The following is a 14,015-nucleotide window of genomic DNA, read 5'->3' as shown; positions in this document are numbered from 1 at the left end:
TATTGGTAGCTATCCCCCCACCCCCACCCCTGGTTCTTGGGTTCCTTCCTATCATTCTAACACTAGTGATCATTTAAGAAATACATACTCTATCTTTTCATATCTTATATCTAATCCTTAAAAATCAATCATATTAGCTAAGCCTCTACACCTTTTACAAATAAGAAAACCGGAGTCCTAAAGGCCAGGTAACTTCAAAGCCCATACATTTACATTTGACCAAAGCGTGCCTCCCATTTAAGTGATATTAATTAAAAAGCTGAAGAACCACCACCACAATTTAAGACCAGGAATGATCAAGGAAAATTTTAAGATGAACAGGAGACTAACTAGAAAGACAAGTGTAACAAACATAGAAGTCGGGCTATGGGAGTTCTAGGATCACTCTGCTTCTATCTGCCTGACTTGGGTAAATCCATTCTCCTCTCTGGGTCTCAATTTCTTCATCTGTAGGGTGGAGTCCTGGATTAAAATGATTCTCTGCCCAGCTCTGACATTCTGTGTTTCAATTTGGAAAATAGTGAAGCCAAAAATAAGTAAGCAGAAAGAAATAGTGGCTTAATAGTGATATTAAAAATTGCCCCATTTAAGGAGATAACCTGGGTGGAGAAAGCCCCCGTGACCAAAACAAGGAAATCAGATGAGCCTCGGGGATCGAAAGACAAGCTGTAACCTGCTCCTCACATTCCTTCTGAGGGCAGCCCAGCCCTGAGCACAAAGCAGTCAGTGCAAGTTTTGAGGGGAAATCCTGGAGGTAGCTAGTTCCGGGAGAGTCCTGCCCCCAGCAGAAGCAAGCAGGAGTTCCCTGCAGAAGTATGAGGGGCTCTTCCTTGGAAGAAGGGAGTAAGAAAGGTGTCTCGGCCTGCTTGGTGCATGGGCCAGCAATCTGGGCTAGGAAACCAAACACAGTTTCTAAGCCCTGGCCCTGCACATGGAGGACATGTGACCAGGAATTACTCCACCTCCATGGACCTCAGTGTTCTCACATATGAAATGAACATTTTATAGGAGGAGAACATTTAAGATCTACTGAACTCTAAGTGCCCAGATTGCCCTCAGCAGTCTTATCAATGACCTCCTTTTACCTTTGCAATAGTGAGAGAGATTCGTAGTTTCATTCAACAGAGGAGAAAACTGAGGAGAGTTAAGTGACTTACTCACCCAGTGGAGCATTTGTCAACACTATTTCCAGGAAGCCGAAGTCTCAGAGATGATATCCGGGAAAGTGCTTTGTGAACTATTAAATGCAATGAAGTACAAGGATTTGTCCCAAATTCATGCAGAAATGTAGAAATTATCCAGAAGCAATATTCTGATGAAGGAATGGGCTTCCCAACCGCCCCCCCCCCCCCCAGGGCTTTTCCCTTTGTTCAGCTTCCAGTCAAACCTCAACTTGTTTATTTTCTAGGCAGTCAAGAGAGACTGTTTCAAAGAGACTCTTGAAACGAAGGCAGCCTGATATAGTAAAGGAACACAGGACTAGGAATCCAAAGACCTGAGGCTCCTGCTGTGCTGCAGAAGCATTCATCTTGAGAAGCCACTTGCCCTTTCCTTTGTGAAATGAGGGGTCAGGTTAAGAGGTGATTGCCAAGGTCACTTTGGCTATGGCACTTCAGTGACTCAGAGAAACAGAAAGCACCAGGTGAGGGAGAGTGCAGCCTAGCTGTCACTGTCCCGGTTCCCATTCTACCTTGGGGCACTTCACCATCCTTCACTGTGGGGAAGCCAGTCCACCTCCACTCTCTCCCCTTGTTAAGCCCCATTTGAGCCTGAGAGAACCTTTGGAGTCTAAGACTTAGAGACCTCTGGCAAGCAAGTATCCACCCCTCCAGCCCACACAAGCCACAGTCCCCGGCTAGGAAGCCACCTCCCCCATCTCCCCGCCCCGCCTCCCCCCCCACCCCCCTGCTTTTTACCTGGTGTTTCAGTCTTGAGGGGTAGGCATAGACCATAGACACAAGGGGGGGGGGGGGGGGAGGGAGGTAGAAACTGAAGACTGATTCCAGGGCAAGACACTGAAGTCCTGGCTCTAGCTATTTGCTTTTGGATATACCAACCACTCCCTCCTTTGTTATATTGTTGCAGTAATTTCTGAGGAATCGCAGGAACCTGTTTGCCTGTGGGCTACCCCACAGAGACCTTCTAGCACACTCAGCTCTCATAAAAGAAAGTGAATGACTAAAAACAAGGGATAAGTGTAAAGGAGACAAGTTGCTAGCTTTTACAGCTAATAGGAAGTAAACATTTTTAAAGCACATTACTAGTAAAATCTTAGGAAAACAACCTTAGCGTGCACACAGAGTCCCAGCATGGGGCTCTCCACAGATTCACCATAAGGGCGTAGAAGATCACTTAACCTCTCTCAGAACCACAATACTTTGGGATTAAGTAAATTGCCAAGGGCTAAACGGGAATAGTACCACCTGCTTCCAAATAGGGTAAGGGTTCAATAGAGATACAGCTCCTGAAACAAACAGGTTCCCTTCTCCACTTAAAAATTCTTGATTAGAAACAAGCCAACAGCACCTGATTCTGGCCTCCTCCTCAGCCCCACCCTCCAGCAGTTTGAGGGAGGTTTCCAAATAATCTCATTTAGAAAAACCAGTCATTGCACCAGCCTGCTAGTGTATCTATGCTGTTCACCAGAATAGAAATAAAAAGTGCCCACTCCTGCAAAAAAAAAAAAAAAAAAAAAAAGTGTTATAATTTAAAATGAGAAATACGAGTCGTGGGAAATTAGAGTAAACTGACATAAATCTAGAGCAAGTTTTCACCAACTCCATCTTTTGTGCCTTAATGTTTTATTAAATTCGTGTTTTTTTAAAAAAAAATCACAGTAGCATTATCAAAGACAACATATGTACAAACATTTTACAAAAGAAACATTACTAATGTCATCTGCAACAAGGACGAGCTGAAGGCAAGCGCTGCGCTTCGGGCCGAGTCCGCCCTTAGACAGACATCTCAAGTGTGTTCAGGCCGCTGACACAGACTTCTTTCCCGGGGACCAGCACGTGCGGCCGGGAAAGCAAACGGGGGTAAATGCAGATACTACCCCGGCCCAGTCAGCGAACAGAACCCCTCGTCCAGAAGACCGTGCGCTGATCACATAACTGAAACCCCAGACAGTAAAAGCGCTGTTTCCCATCTACACGCACTTAAGCCTTCAACATCGATGGCGTCACTGGTCAAGTTGCTGGGTGGCTGCACAGACCCTGGGTCCTCACACAGAGCCCTAGGCCAGCCTTTCCTTCGCTCTTCGAGTCTGGCTGGACCGAGAGGGAAGGAATGGCAGTAATGCTTCCTTCAAGACAGAAGTCTCAAAGAGAAGCGACGCCCAGACCAGGATCTGTCAAGCTTGGTGGAGGATGGAGGGACAGGAATTTGGGAAGAGAAATGTCTCCTTTGGGCCAAGAGTCAAGAAGGACTCACTTTGGTCTGGGAACCCCCACTAGAATCCCGTACCCCACCCCGCCCCCGCCCCGCCCCGCCCGTACCTACAAGCTGGGTGCCTGTCTCAACTCCCCCAGTTCCTTGAGCTCCACCTTGCGGTACTTCCCGGACCTCCGCCGGTTGGTGATGACCAGGACGGCCACGCCGGCGACCAGGGCCAGCACGACCACCACAATGACGGCGATGAGGCCGCCGGTGAGGCGCTTCATGGAGAACTGGGGCGGCTTCTCGTCCAGGTAGTAGATGAGCGTCCGTTCCACCAGCAGGGGCTCGCCGCGGACGCTCACGTCCAGGCCGCTGCGCCCGGTGAACAGGGACTCGCCCTTGACGTCCCTCTCGAAGTAGTAGGCGGCGTCCGCGATGTCCACGTCGCCGGGGCCCTTCTGCGACGCGTTCTGCCGCAGCTCGATCTGGATGGTGGGCTGCTCGTAGTGCACGGCCGCCACGAACCGGGGGTGCAGCCGGTAGCGCTCGCGGAAGAGCCGCCGCAGCTCGGCGTCCAGGTCCGAGTGGTTGAAGGCGCGGGCGGCCGGCCGGTGGCGCAGGTCGATGAGGATGTGGTGGGTGCGCACCAGCTCGTCGCAGCGCAGGCTCAGGTCGCCCTTGTCGGTGCGGCGCACGCCCACCGAGTTCACGCACCAGCACACCGCCGTCTGGTTGCACTGGCGGGCCTTGAAGCGGCCCTCGTGGTCGCAGTCGGGGTCGTACAGGCCGTCGTTGTCCACCAGCGCGTGCTCGCTGGGGCGCACCAGCTTGCGGCCGCTCTTGTGGGCCCCCATGCGCGCCTTGAGCAGCAGGCACTTGGAGGTCAGCGTGGAGCAGTCCACTTCGAAGCCGGAGCCGATCGCACGGCACTGGCAGCGGCCGCCGGGCCCATCCCGGCTGCACGTGGTCATCTTATTGGTGGGGCACGTACAGTTGTCCTGGGCGGCAGCCCGGCCGGTCGCCGCAGCCAGGAGCAGCAGCAGAAGCAGAGGCAGCGGCAGCGCGAGGCCTGGGCCCCGAGTCATGGTGGCGCCGAGGTGCGCGGACGGGACGCGGGCGGATGGATGGACGGGCGCTGGGGCTGTGCGGGACTCCGGCTCCGAGGTCTGCCACCGTCTCCAGGCGTCTGGCCCGGGCCGCTCCCTCCCGCTCTTATACTCCACCGGACCAGCCCGGCTGGTTCCGCCGCCAGCTCACCCTCTGGTATTTGGGTGACACATCTCTAACCCCCTCCCCCTCTCCCCGTCCGGGTCCTACAGAAGCTACAGCCCAGGGCCGCCCGCGATAGGATCAGGGGGGGCGGAGGCTGCCCCCGCCTCCTCCGGACCGAAAGCCCCACAGTGGAAAACCGATACTCACCTGCGGGCTGCCTGGACCCGCCTCCTACCGGATCCGCCTCACCTAGGGCGGGGCCCGCCCTGGGCCAGCTTCTAGCCCAGAACCTCGGAGAGACTAGGCCGCTCTCCGGCGCTGACATTCTCAGGAATTTCATTGAAAAGCAGGGCTGTCCCGCTTTCATTCCACCACCACCACCTTTTCTCTCTCCCTTTCTCAAATGCTATCCCTACTTTAAGTTTTTTCACTACCTCCCTTCATTCCCCAGTCCTCACAATAGCAGCCATTTACAGTTTACAGTTCCCAAACATTATCTCATCCTCACCTCAGTCCCAACAGGTATGGACCATCTGTCAGACCCAGTTTATAGGCGATGCAGTTAAGGCTTGGAGCCATCAATTTCCTCAGATTCCTGGGAGGGGTCCTTGTTTCTCTGCCTGGTGTTAGGTGAGACCTTAGATGTTTATGGAAACCGAATGGAGCTGATCTGAAGAAAGGTTTTAAAGAGCAGTTCTGTTACTGGATCCTGGAAAAAACCCAGGTGTCCTGATGTCCAATGTATAAGAAGTTCTGTTTTCCCCTCCCCACACACTAACACAATATTTATGCATGTACTCAGTATAGGGAGACAAAAAGGAACAAATTCTTTAAAAGAACCAGCAAGACCACAAGGAGTTCTTTGTACAATTTGATTCTAAAAGAGCAAATCATGGCTTTTCTCTTTCTGTGTCCCATGTAAGCAGCTGAACCGCTGCACATAATGAAAGAATGGGGCCTGTGGGAAATGGCTTGTCTGCCACTGTGTGACTCCTTTAATGGGATGGAGGCGTTGCAATCTCTCTCTCTCTCTCTCTCTCTCTCTCTCTCTCTCTCTCTCTCTCTCTCTCTCTCTCTCTCTCCTTCTCTCTCTCTCTTGAATCATTGGGAAAGTTCAGGGTTGCAAAGCTTTGGTATGATTAACAATAATTAACAGGTTATAATTATTTCCAGCTCCTCTGTCGCAGCCAGTTTGTTTATATGCTTAGAATTTAAAGAACACCGGCAGTAGCACAGGGTGTTGTTTAACACAGGAAAGCCACCCAGGCCTCTGCCCCATTAATTTTCAAGCAATTCCTGAGGGGTAGGCAGAAGTATTCTCCCTTTGCCAGTAGAGAAAACAGGGATGTGGTGAAGGGGGGCAATTTCTTACCAACAAGTAACAGGTGCTGTGGGAATACTTCTCTGCGCTCTGTGTCCACTGTCTCTATTCAGGTTCTTAGCCTGATCATGTGTTCCAGTTCCTTTTCCCCTTTCCTTCCCCCGAGAAAGCTTTCTAAATCTCAAATCTGTCCCCGTCACCCCTGCGGAGAACCCTGCAGGCACAGAGTGGAAGGCGCTCTCAGCACCTAAACTTCATACTGCTGGAGTTAGCACACAAAATCATATACGACCTTGGCCAAGCTACTTAGCTTCTCTGTGCCTTAGTTGCCTCATCTTTTAAATGGGGATAACAAAGGTATCTACCTGACAAGGGAGGTGTGAAGATTAACGTAGGTGCCCGCTTAGAACAGTATCTGTTCTAGCAGTTTCTGCTGTTAGTAAGCATAGATAAGAGTTAGCTGCCGTCATGGGCACCACCATCACCATCATCACCATCTTCATCTTTCTCCTGCCAGTCTCTCCAGTCTTCCTCATGTTTTCGAGCCTTTGGAGAGTCACCTACCTGAGTCTTCCCTTCACTATCTATTTAGTACATAAATGTGTTATTCTGTTCAGCCCTTGGGTCACCTCCAGAAAGCCTGCCCTGGTATGTCCTCGCTATTGCAGTCAGGGAAGTGCCCCTTCTTCTGTGCTTTCCTAATTCCTGCCATGTTACCGGAATGGCAACACTAACTTATCTGCACGTCTGTCTTCCCATCTAAAATTGAAATAATAGCATGTGTCTATGTCATAGGTCATTCTGAGAATCAAATCTGAATACATGAGATAGTAAATACCAAAGGTTGATAAACTGTAAAAACGTTAGATTTCATTTTTATTTTTTAAAACATCTGTGCTGCCTCACTGGTGTGCCTCAGTGTTTGATCCTTGACCCAGGAACCAGGAGATCACAGTTTGATTCCAGCCAGGGCATGTGCCTGGGTTGTGGGCTCCATCCCCAGTGAGGGGCATGTAGGAGGCAGGCAATCAATGATTCTCTCTCATCACTAATCCTATATAATAAAAGCCTAATATGCTAAGTGTCCGGTTGTCTGGTTGTCCGTTCAACCAATCAAAGCATAATATGCTAATGATATGCTAAGGCCGCTCAACCGCTCCCTATGACATGTACTGACCACCAGGGGGCAGATACTCAGTGCAGGAGCTGCCCCCTGGTGGTCAGTGTTCTCCCACAGGGGGAGCGGTGCTCAGCCAGAAGCTGGCTCACGGCTGGTGAGCGTAGTGGTGGTGGTGGTGGGAGCCTCTTCTGCCTCCTGAGGGCTTCTGGACTGTGAGAGGGCGCAGGCTGGGTTGAGGGGACCCCCCCCCCCACACACACACACCCGAGTGCATGAATTTCATGCACTGGGCCTCTGGTATTTCTATAACTCTCTCCCTTTCTCTCTGAAATCAGTAAAAACGTTTTTTAAAAAATCTATGTTATTTTCTCACTTTTGCAGCTACTGACTAGATAGCCACAATCCACTATAACTGGTCAAGCTACCTGCTTGATATTCCACTGGGTCCCAGGCTCACAAGAGGAAAGCTGATGGGAAGGGTTCTCAGGACTGAGGACTATAGAACCATACACAATGTTGTCTCTGACTCCTTAGTGAGGACAGCCCCAAATGGCTGGGCCTTACTTGAGCTAGTCCTCTGAGTCCTCCAGACCTCTGCCTTTTTCCATTCATGTTCAGGGTTGGGAGAAGCAGATAAAGGATCCCGTCCTCAATATCCTCTATGGAAGATGGAGTGAACCAAAGGTGACTACCCTACTCCACCACTTTCTTAAATTCTGTGGTTCTGCCAGGTTTTCCCCAACAGGCACACAAACATCGGGATGAGTTTATTAAGTATGCACAGCCCCAGCTCGGATTCTCCCTCTCCCTTCATCTGGGTCCTGTCTAGGTATGCAAAATATCCCTGTTAGCTTTATTTTTATTATTTCATTTTTTAAATACTTGATGAAAGCATTCCATAAAACTTGGACTTGTCAGGGGTCTATCAAGGGTAATAACCACATCTGGGCATGGTAGCCCCAGCACCAGCATATATTAGGCACTTGGTAATGTTATTGGGTTAATTAACAGGGAGTTGTGCCCAGAATGTTACAGTATTAATATACTTTTCCTAGGAGTGTTCTCGTTGACCTGTTCAATAATTCTCTCCTTGTCCGATTCTCATCTCTTATCCCACCCACAAACCTCTATCCCCACTCTAACCTCCCCTCCAAACACCTCATTGCAAGGGAGACTGGGTAATAATACCCGAGTGTTATTTTTGCTTTTATGCATGACCCACACGTTTATCAGCCTTGTGGCTGTAGGGAGGAAGGGTGTGGTTTGAGGAGGCTAAGAGCAGACAGGGATTCTGGATCGAGCAGTATCATGTGGTGGAAAAATGGACTTTGGATCTAATGAGATTTTTGCCTCGAGTTCTGGTTTTACATCATTCATTCATTGACTGTGTGAGTTTGCGCTTTCTGAGCCTCAGTTTGCTGGATTATAAAATGGGGGCAACGCCCTAGCCTGTTTGGCTCAGTGAATGGAGCATCAGCCTGCGGACTGAAGGGTCCTGGTTTCAATTCCAGTCAAGGGCACATGCCTGGGTTGTGGGCTCAATCCTCAGTGGAGGGGCATGCAGGAGGCAACCGATCGATGATTTTCTCTCATCATTGATGTTTCTATCTCTCTCCCTCTCCCTTCCTCTCTGAAATCAATAAAAAATGTGTTAAAAATAATAAAATAAAATAAAATGGGGGCAATAATGCCTACATTGCCCTAACATCTGTAAAAGGATGACTTCCCATCTTGTTTTTAAGAGCATGCTGTCCCCACATGAACTTCATACTTCATCTACTCTTGTGCTCTGCTTTCTGAACTGGTGTTGATGATCTGACTTCCTTTGGTATAAGACCAATATCAACACATCAGTTTTATACTTAAGGGTGTGATTTACAAAAACAAAAATAAAACTGTGTTCGATTAGTAAAAAAATAATACTTAACCATCTATAATTACTTTAATGATTCAAGATAGAGAATAGAAAATACTTGACACGGTGTTTGGCAAATACTAAGTAGAATTAATTTGAGCGATTATTATCAGCCATCTCAGGAATATGAGGAGACTTTGAGATCATTAAGGGCTTCTGCACAAAGCAGGTGACTGTGGGGATTGCTGAAGGTCAGGTCCAAGGATCTGGGCATTAGAGAGGGGAGCTGCCTGCGAGTCTTCATCATCCCGGCCCCCAAGATGCAGGAATATGGAGACTATCTACATGCAGAAAGTGCCTTCACATATCTACTCCCATTCTCTGCTAAAATCCCTGTGACACCCCCGAGGAGTAGGTAGGGAAGATATTATTATTTCTATTTTACAGATGTGGAGACAGAGGCCTTGGGAGGAGAAGGGAAGGGCATGCTCATGGTCACATGCTCATAAGTGGTGAGGCCAGGCCTAGAATCTAGGTCTCCTGACTACAGATGGGCATCTCAATGAACAAAAGTGGAAGAAGATTGAAGGGGTGAAGAGGTTAGAGCCTCATCTCATGTCCCTCAGGTTTTCTTTATTTTTCTTTCTTTCCCTTCATTGCACAAATCATTTTGGAAAGTTTTGGCTTCATGAAGAGCAAACAATAGCTAACCATGTAGGGCACAAGAGTGAGGCCACTCCTGAAAACTGTAGGATCTATGCTATTAGCCACCAGTTCCCCCCAGCACTAGGGTGGAAGTGCATCCCACTGTCTGCTTTCCTACAACGAGGAAACGGGCTGCAGTCTGTGCTGCCAGGCCATGGGCACGTCCTCTGCTTGGTTTCCTTCCTTGAAGGGCAGGGACAATGGTTACGTCTGAGACATTGTGGGGCGAGTCAGCGAGGGAAGGGGTGGGAAGCTGCCTGGACCTTGTACGAAGAGCCATCACTCTCTTGTCTGGCCTGATCGTGGTCAGCTTCAGTGTCTGTTTGGAGCAGCAGCTGAGACAGTGGGCAGTGCCATTGAGATAGTGGGCAGTCAGGGTTTCCCCCCTCCTCACAGAGAGGTGGGAGCAAGCAGGTGGCCCGCAGCCAGAATGCAGGAAATGCAGAGAAGTGGGCTGTGGTGCTTGTGAGCTCAAGATGGGGGAAGGAGGTGCCAAGAAATGGACCATGGGAAGTCAGCCCAGGGCTGGAGACTGGGGGTGGGGGTGGGGGGTGCAGAGAATGAAATAGATAAGGGGTACACAACTCTATGTTTTATTTCTTTAAAAAAATGACTCAAGTATTATTAGAATTCAAAAGAGCCAGGGATTGGGTACACTCTCTATATTTTCTTATTTGACATTATTAAAATATGTATGATAGCTGTGGCCAGTTTAGTTCAGTGGATGGACCGTTGGCCTGCAGACTGAAGGGTCCTGGGTTCTATTCCAGTCAAGGGCACAGGCCCGGGTTGCAGGCTTGATCCCCAGTTGGGGGAGTGTAGGAGGCAACATGATGATTGTCTCTCATCATTAATGTTTCTATCTTTCTCTCCTTCTCCCTTCCTCTCTGAAATCAACGAGAGAGAGAGAGAGAAGTCAGATCCATATGATAACAAATTTTAAATCAAATCAATCTTTCCAATTAAGTTTTGGAGGAAGTATTTGGGGTAAAGTTTCTGTTTTTGCTTCTATTTGTCTTTTTTCCTTTGCCATCATTTCTGTTATTAATACTAACTGCCATTTGTTGATCGCCAACATTGTGCCAGGCACTTAATAAGTAAATTCTGTATAATCCTCCCAGCAGCCCTGCAGAATAATCCTACTTCACCCATGAGGCAGCTGAGTCTTAGGTCACACAGCTGGGGATCAGTAGAGGGGGGATTAGAACCCAGGTCTGATGACAAACATTTACAGTTCTTTGACAGGTTAGCAGCCTGTTGCTTAAGAGTCTTGAGTAAGCCAGAGTAGGTTGAAGACGTTGGAGTGGTAAACTGGATGTGGCTGGAGTCCGGACTGCCTCAGGAATGGAACCTCTGATCTTTTCACTTCTCTGGAAAGACAATAGTTTCTCTGTGCTTGCTCATTGGGGTGGGGCCCAACTCAGCTTTTCAGCAGAGGTTGGCCGTGACTATGGCCCTGCTTGGTTTTGGTAGTTCCTCAAGATTTGAAAAGTGACAGCAATGCCCCCCGATAAGTGTGTGTCATGGTTTTATTTCAAAATCTCCCGTTCACAGCCTTCTTGTGGTGGTTTCCTTGTCGGGAAGTGCACACATACATGGCCTCCCTCTCACTCTGGTCTCTTCCTGGAGGAGTAGGTGGCCTCTTTCCCAAGGGCCAATAAAACACCCAGTAACTTTGTAGTTAATTTGTAGTTAATCTCACTGGCTCCTGGGCCCATCAGTTCCCCAGAGAGATTTGGCAACGTAGGAGAGACTGGGAAATCTTGTCACAACATCCAGGAGGCAGCCATGGTTCTCGCACCCCACGTCTGTGAGTCATGGAGCTTCCTTTCCCAAGGCTGGCCAGGTAATGTGTGACGCCCCTCAGAAGGGTGTGGAGGTGTTTGCTGTTTGAAGCCCTTCAGCTGTTCTGGAGTGAGGCTGGTGGTAAGAGGTCTCTAATGTGCTGCTGCCCCTGCAAACCGGCCTGCCTTTCTGGGCAATCCTGGCCCAAGTGCTGCTCCTTAGAATTATGGGAAAGGATCTTAGAGGTCATTTATTCCAGCCTCCCACCTGGAGAGAGGAATCCCTGCTTCAGTCCGGAATAGGTGCTTATGCATTCCCAGGAATGATGAAACATCCGCCCTTCCCATGACAACTGTTCCCAGGCAGCTTTATGAGAAAGTTCATCATAATATTTAGGAAATATCTGTGCCTCTGTGATTTTCACACACTGGTCCAAATGTCCATTCTTGGGGTGATATAGGGTAAGTGATCTCCCCTTCCACTCAGTGATTCTTCAGCATTTATTTGAAACCAACTCTTGTCCGGCATTTCTGCTCCTCTCTCCTTCCTGCCTCTTTCCCTTGCCTTTCTCAAAGTGAAGCATCCCGGTTCCCCCATCCTCCCTCCCGTGCCAAGCTCACCTCCTTGGTGGTGGCGTTGCTCCCACCAGTGGACCAGTTCAACAAATGATGTTATGTAACTGGGCAATCCCGGGAGATGCCCACAGAGGATCCCCCGGAAGTTGTGAAAGGAGAGTTTGTTCTTGCTCCCTCACCTCTCTGCTTCTTTGCCCAGAAGGTAGGTGTAACCCAAACTGTCCCTTACCTGCCACCACCATCTGTTTCTAGGAACAGATGGTTTCTGGGTAATATTTATAATATCCAAAACTTATGGCGAGCCCCTCCAGCTGCTCAGCATGTGTTATCTTTATTCTTTCAGCAGCTAAGTGACATTGGTTCTGTTATTCTCACTTTATAAATAAGGAAACTCAGGCCAAAGGGCACTTGCCCAAGACACATGGAAGAGCTAGGATTCACATTCCTTTGGGCTGGTTCTGGCCACGCTGCCACAGATCATAGGAATGTCCTGAACCCAAACGTTGTAACCTACCACACTTTGTACAAGGTCACTAGTGTCCAAGTTCAAACTACTTCCCGTTTCTTTTTCTTCCTCATCTGCTGAGTCAGAGCATCAAAACGGTCTCTCCATTGAGTCCAGGTAACCACAGGGCTTCAGCCTTATCCAACAGCTTTCAGTGTTGCTCTGGGACGCCTGGGTTGAAGTCACCTCTTAGGGAGGCAGACGAGGTATGACCAATGCTGCAGACGAAGCAAGTCCACCGAGTGCAGGTTCGTGGCTGGCGAAGGCTGGAGAGCAGGACAGAAACTTCCAGTCTTCCCTGGGGCAGCTGCTTCCCTAGCTCTGGTGCTGCCCTGCCATGGTTGGCCTTTCTGCCCTTCCCGCCCCTGTAGCTGTGCATCTTGAGATGTCCCATCCATGTGCTGTGGGGCTTGGCTGCCACTCCTCCTCTCGGCAGCTGTGAGTCACTGGACTCTGGGGACGGAAGTGGAGGCGAGGAGAACTGGGCGAGAGGAGTTCAGGAGTCTAGGGAGAGTGTGCAGGCTCCATAGAAGAGACTTCATTGTTGTCTAATTCTGGGATCTGGGGTCCAAGACAAAGGGCCGGAAAGCCCCCATTGTTCCTCTGGCCTAAGTGGGATGCTAGAAATTGGATTCATTTCTTTGGATTCATGTGGGAAGTCCTGGCTCTGTCAGCTGAAGCTCAGCTATGACCTCTCAAACCATGACTGATGGGCCAGTCAGGACTACCCTCGAAGCTTCTCCAAGACCATGGGGCCCAATCAAGCAGATGGCCACTAAGGACCCACAGAAGGAACCTGCTCAGCACCTTGCACCCCCTTTCCCCACCCACACTACTGACTTCTCGTGCATCCATTTACATCTATTCAGCCAGCCAGGCATCACTAGTTCATTTCAAACCCTTTCTAAGTGCTGGCCACATGCCAGCCCTAGATGAGGTGAGGGCATGGGATGCTAATAGCACCTAACCCCTCACCGTCCACGTAGCAATGACCACCTACTGGGGGCTCTACATATTTGTTGAATAAATAACATAGAAAATGTAAATAATTACAGTAAAGAGTTCCTGTTCTTTCCACTAGCCTGGATTATTCACCTGGAGTTCCAGAATGCATCAGTAGAAAAACCTAACTTGCTCTTAATATTGGCTCTTTTTTTCTCAATGATGAGTCTGTAAAACTTGGGGAGGGGGTCGCCCAGAGTGGGGGTGAACAATCCAACCCAATGGATAACAGTTGCATAAAAAAGACAACTGAGCCCTGACTGGTTTGGCTCAGTGGATAGAGCGTCGGCCTGTGGACTAAAGGGTCCCAGGTTCGATTCCATTCAAGGGCATGTACCATGGTTGTGGGCACATCCTCAGTAGGGGGTGTATAGGAGGCAGCTGATCGCTCTCATCAATGTTTCTAACTCTCTATCCCTCTCCAATCCTCTCTGTAAAAAAAATCAATAAAATATATATATTTTTAAAAAGACAACTGAAGTAGCATTTGGGCAGAAAAGACCACCTAACAGAGAACATTTGAGGGACAAAATAACTGAAATCAATAACATCAAAGA

General features: G+C 49.1%; 1 protein-coding gene across 1 annotated transcript; it reads right to left on the bottom strand.

Annotated features, from left to right (window-relative positions):
- Positions 1–2,736: 2,736 nt before the first annotated feature.
- TACSTD2 (tumor associated calcium signal transducer 2) lies at positions 2,737–4,596 on the bottom strand. The gene has a single exon (XM_059689413.1). It carries the CDS (start codon positions 4,461–4,463, stop codon positions 3,498–3,500), a length of 966 nt encoding a protein of 321 aa, XP_059545396.1. The 5' UTR covers positions 4,464–4,596; the 3' UTR covers positions 2,737–3,497.
- Positions 4,597–14,015: the final 9,419 nt, after the last annotated feature.

Source organism: Myotis daubentonii, chromosome 3 (assembly GCF_963259705.1).
Source record: "Myotis daubentonii chromosome 3, mMyoDau2.1, whole genome shotgun sequence".
NCBI lineage: Eukaryota > Metazoa > Chordata > Mammalia > Chiroptera > Vespertilionidae > Myotis > Myotis daubentonii.
This window is presented reverse-complemented; position numbering and strand designations above follow the sequence as displayed.

Bases quoted from the DNA above. Each gene is read 5' to 3' on its own strand.
- TACSTD2 (XM_059689413.1), bottom strand. From the start codon at position 4,463: ATGACTCGGGGCCCAGGCCTCGCGCTGCCGCTGCCTCTGCTTCTGCTG.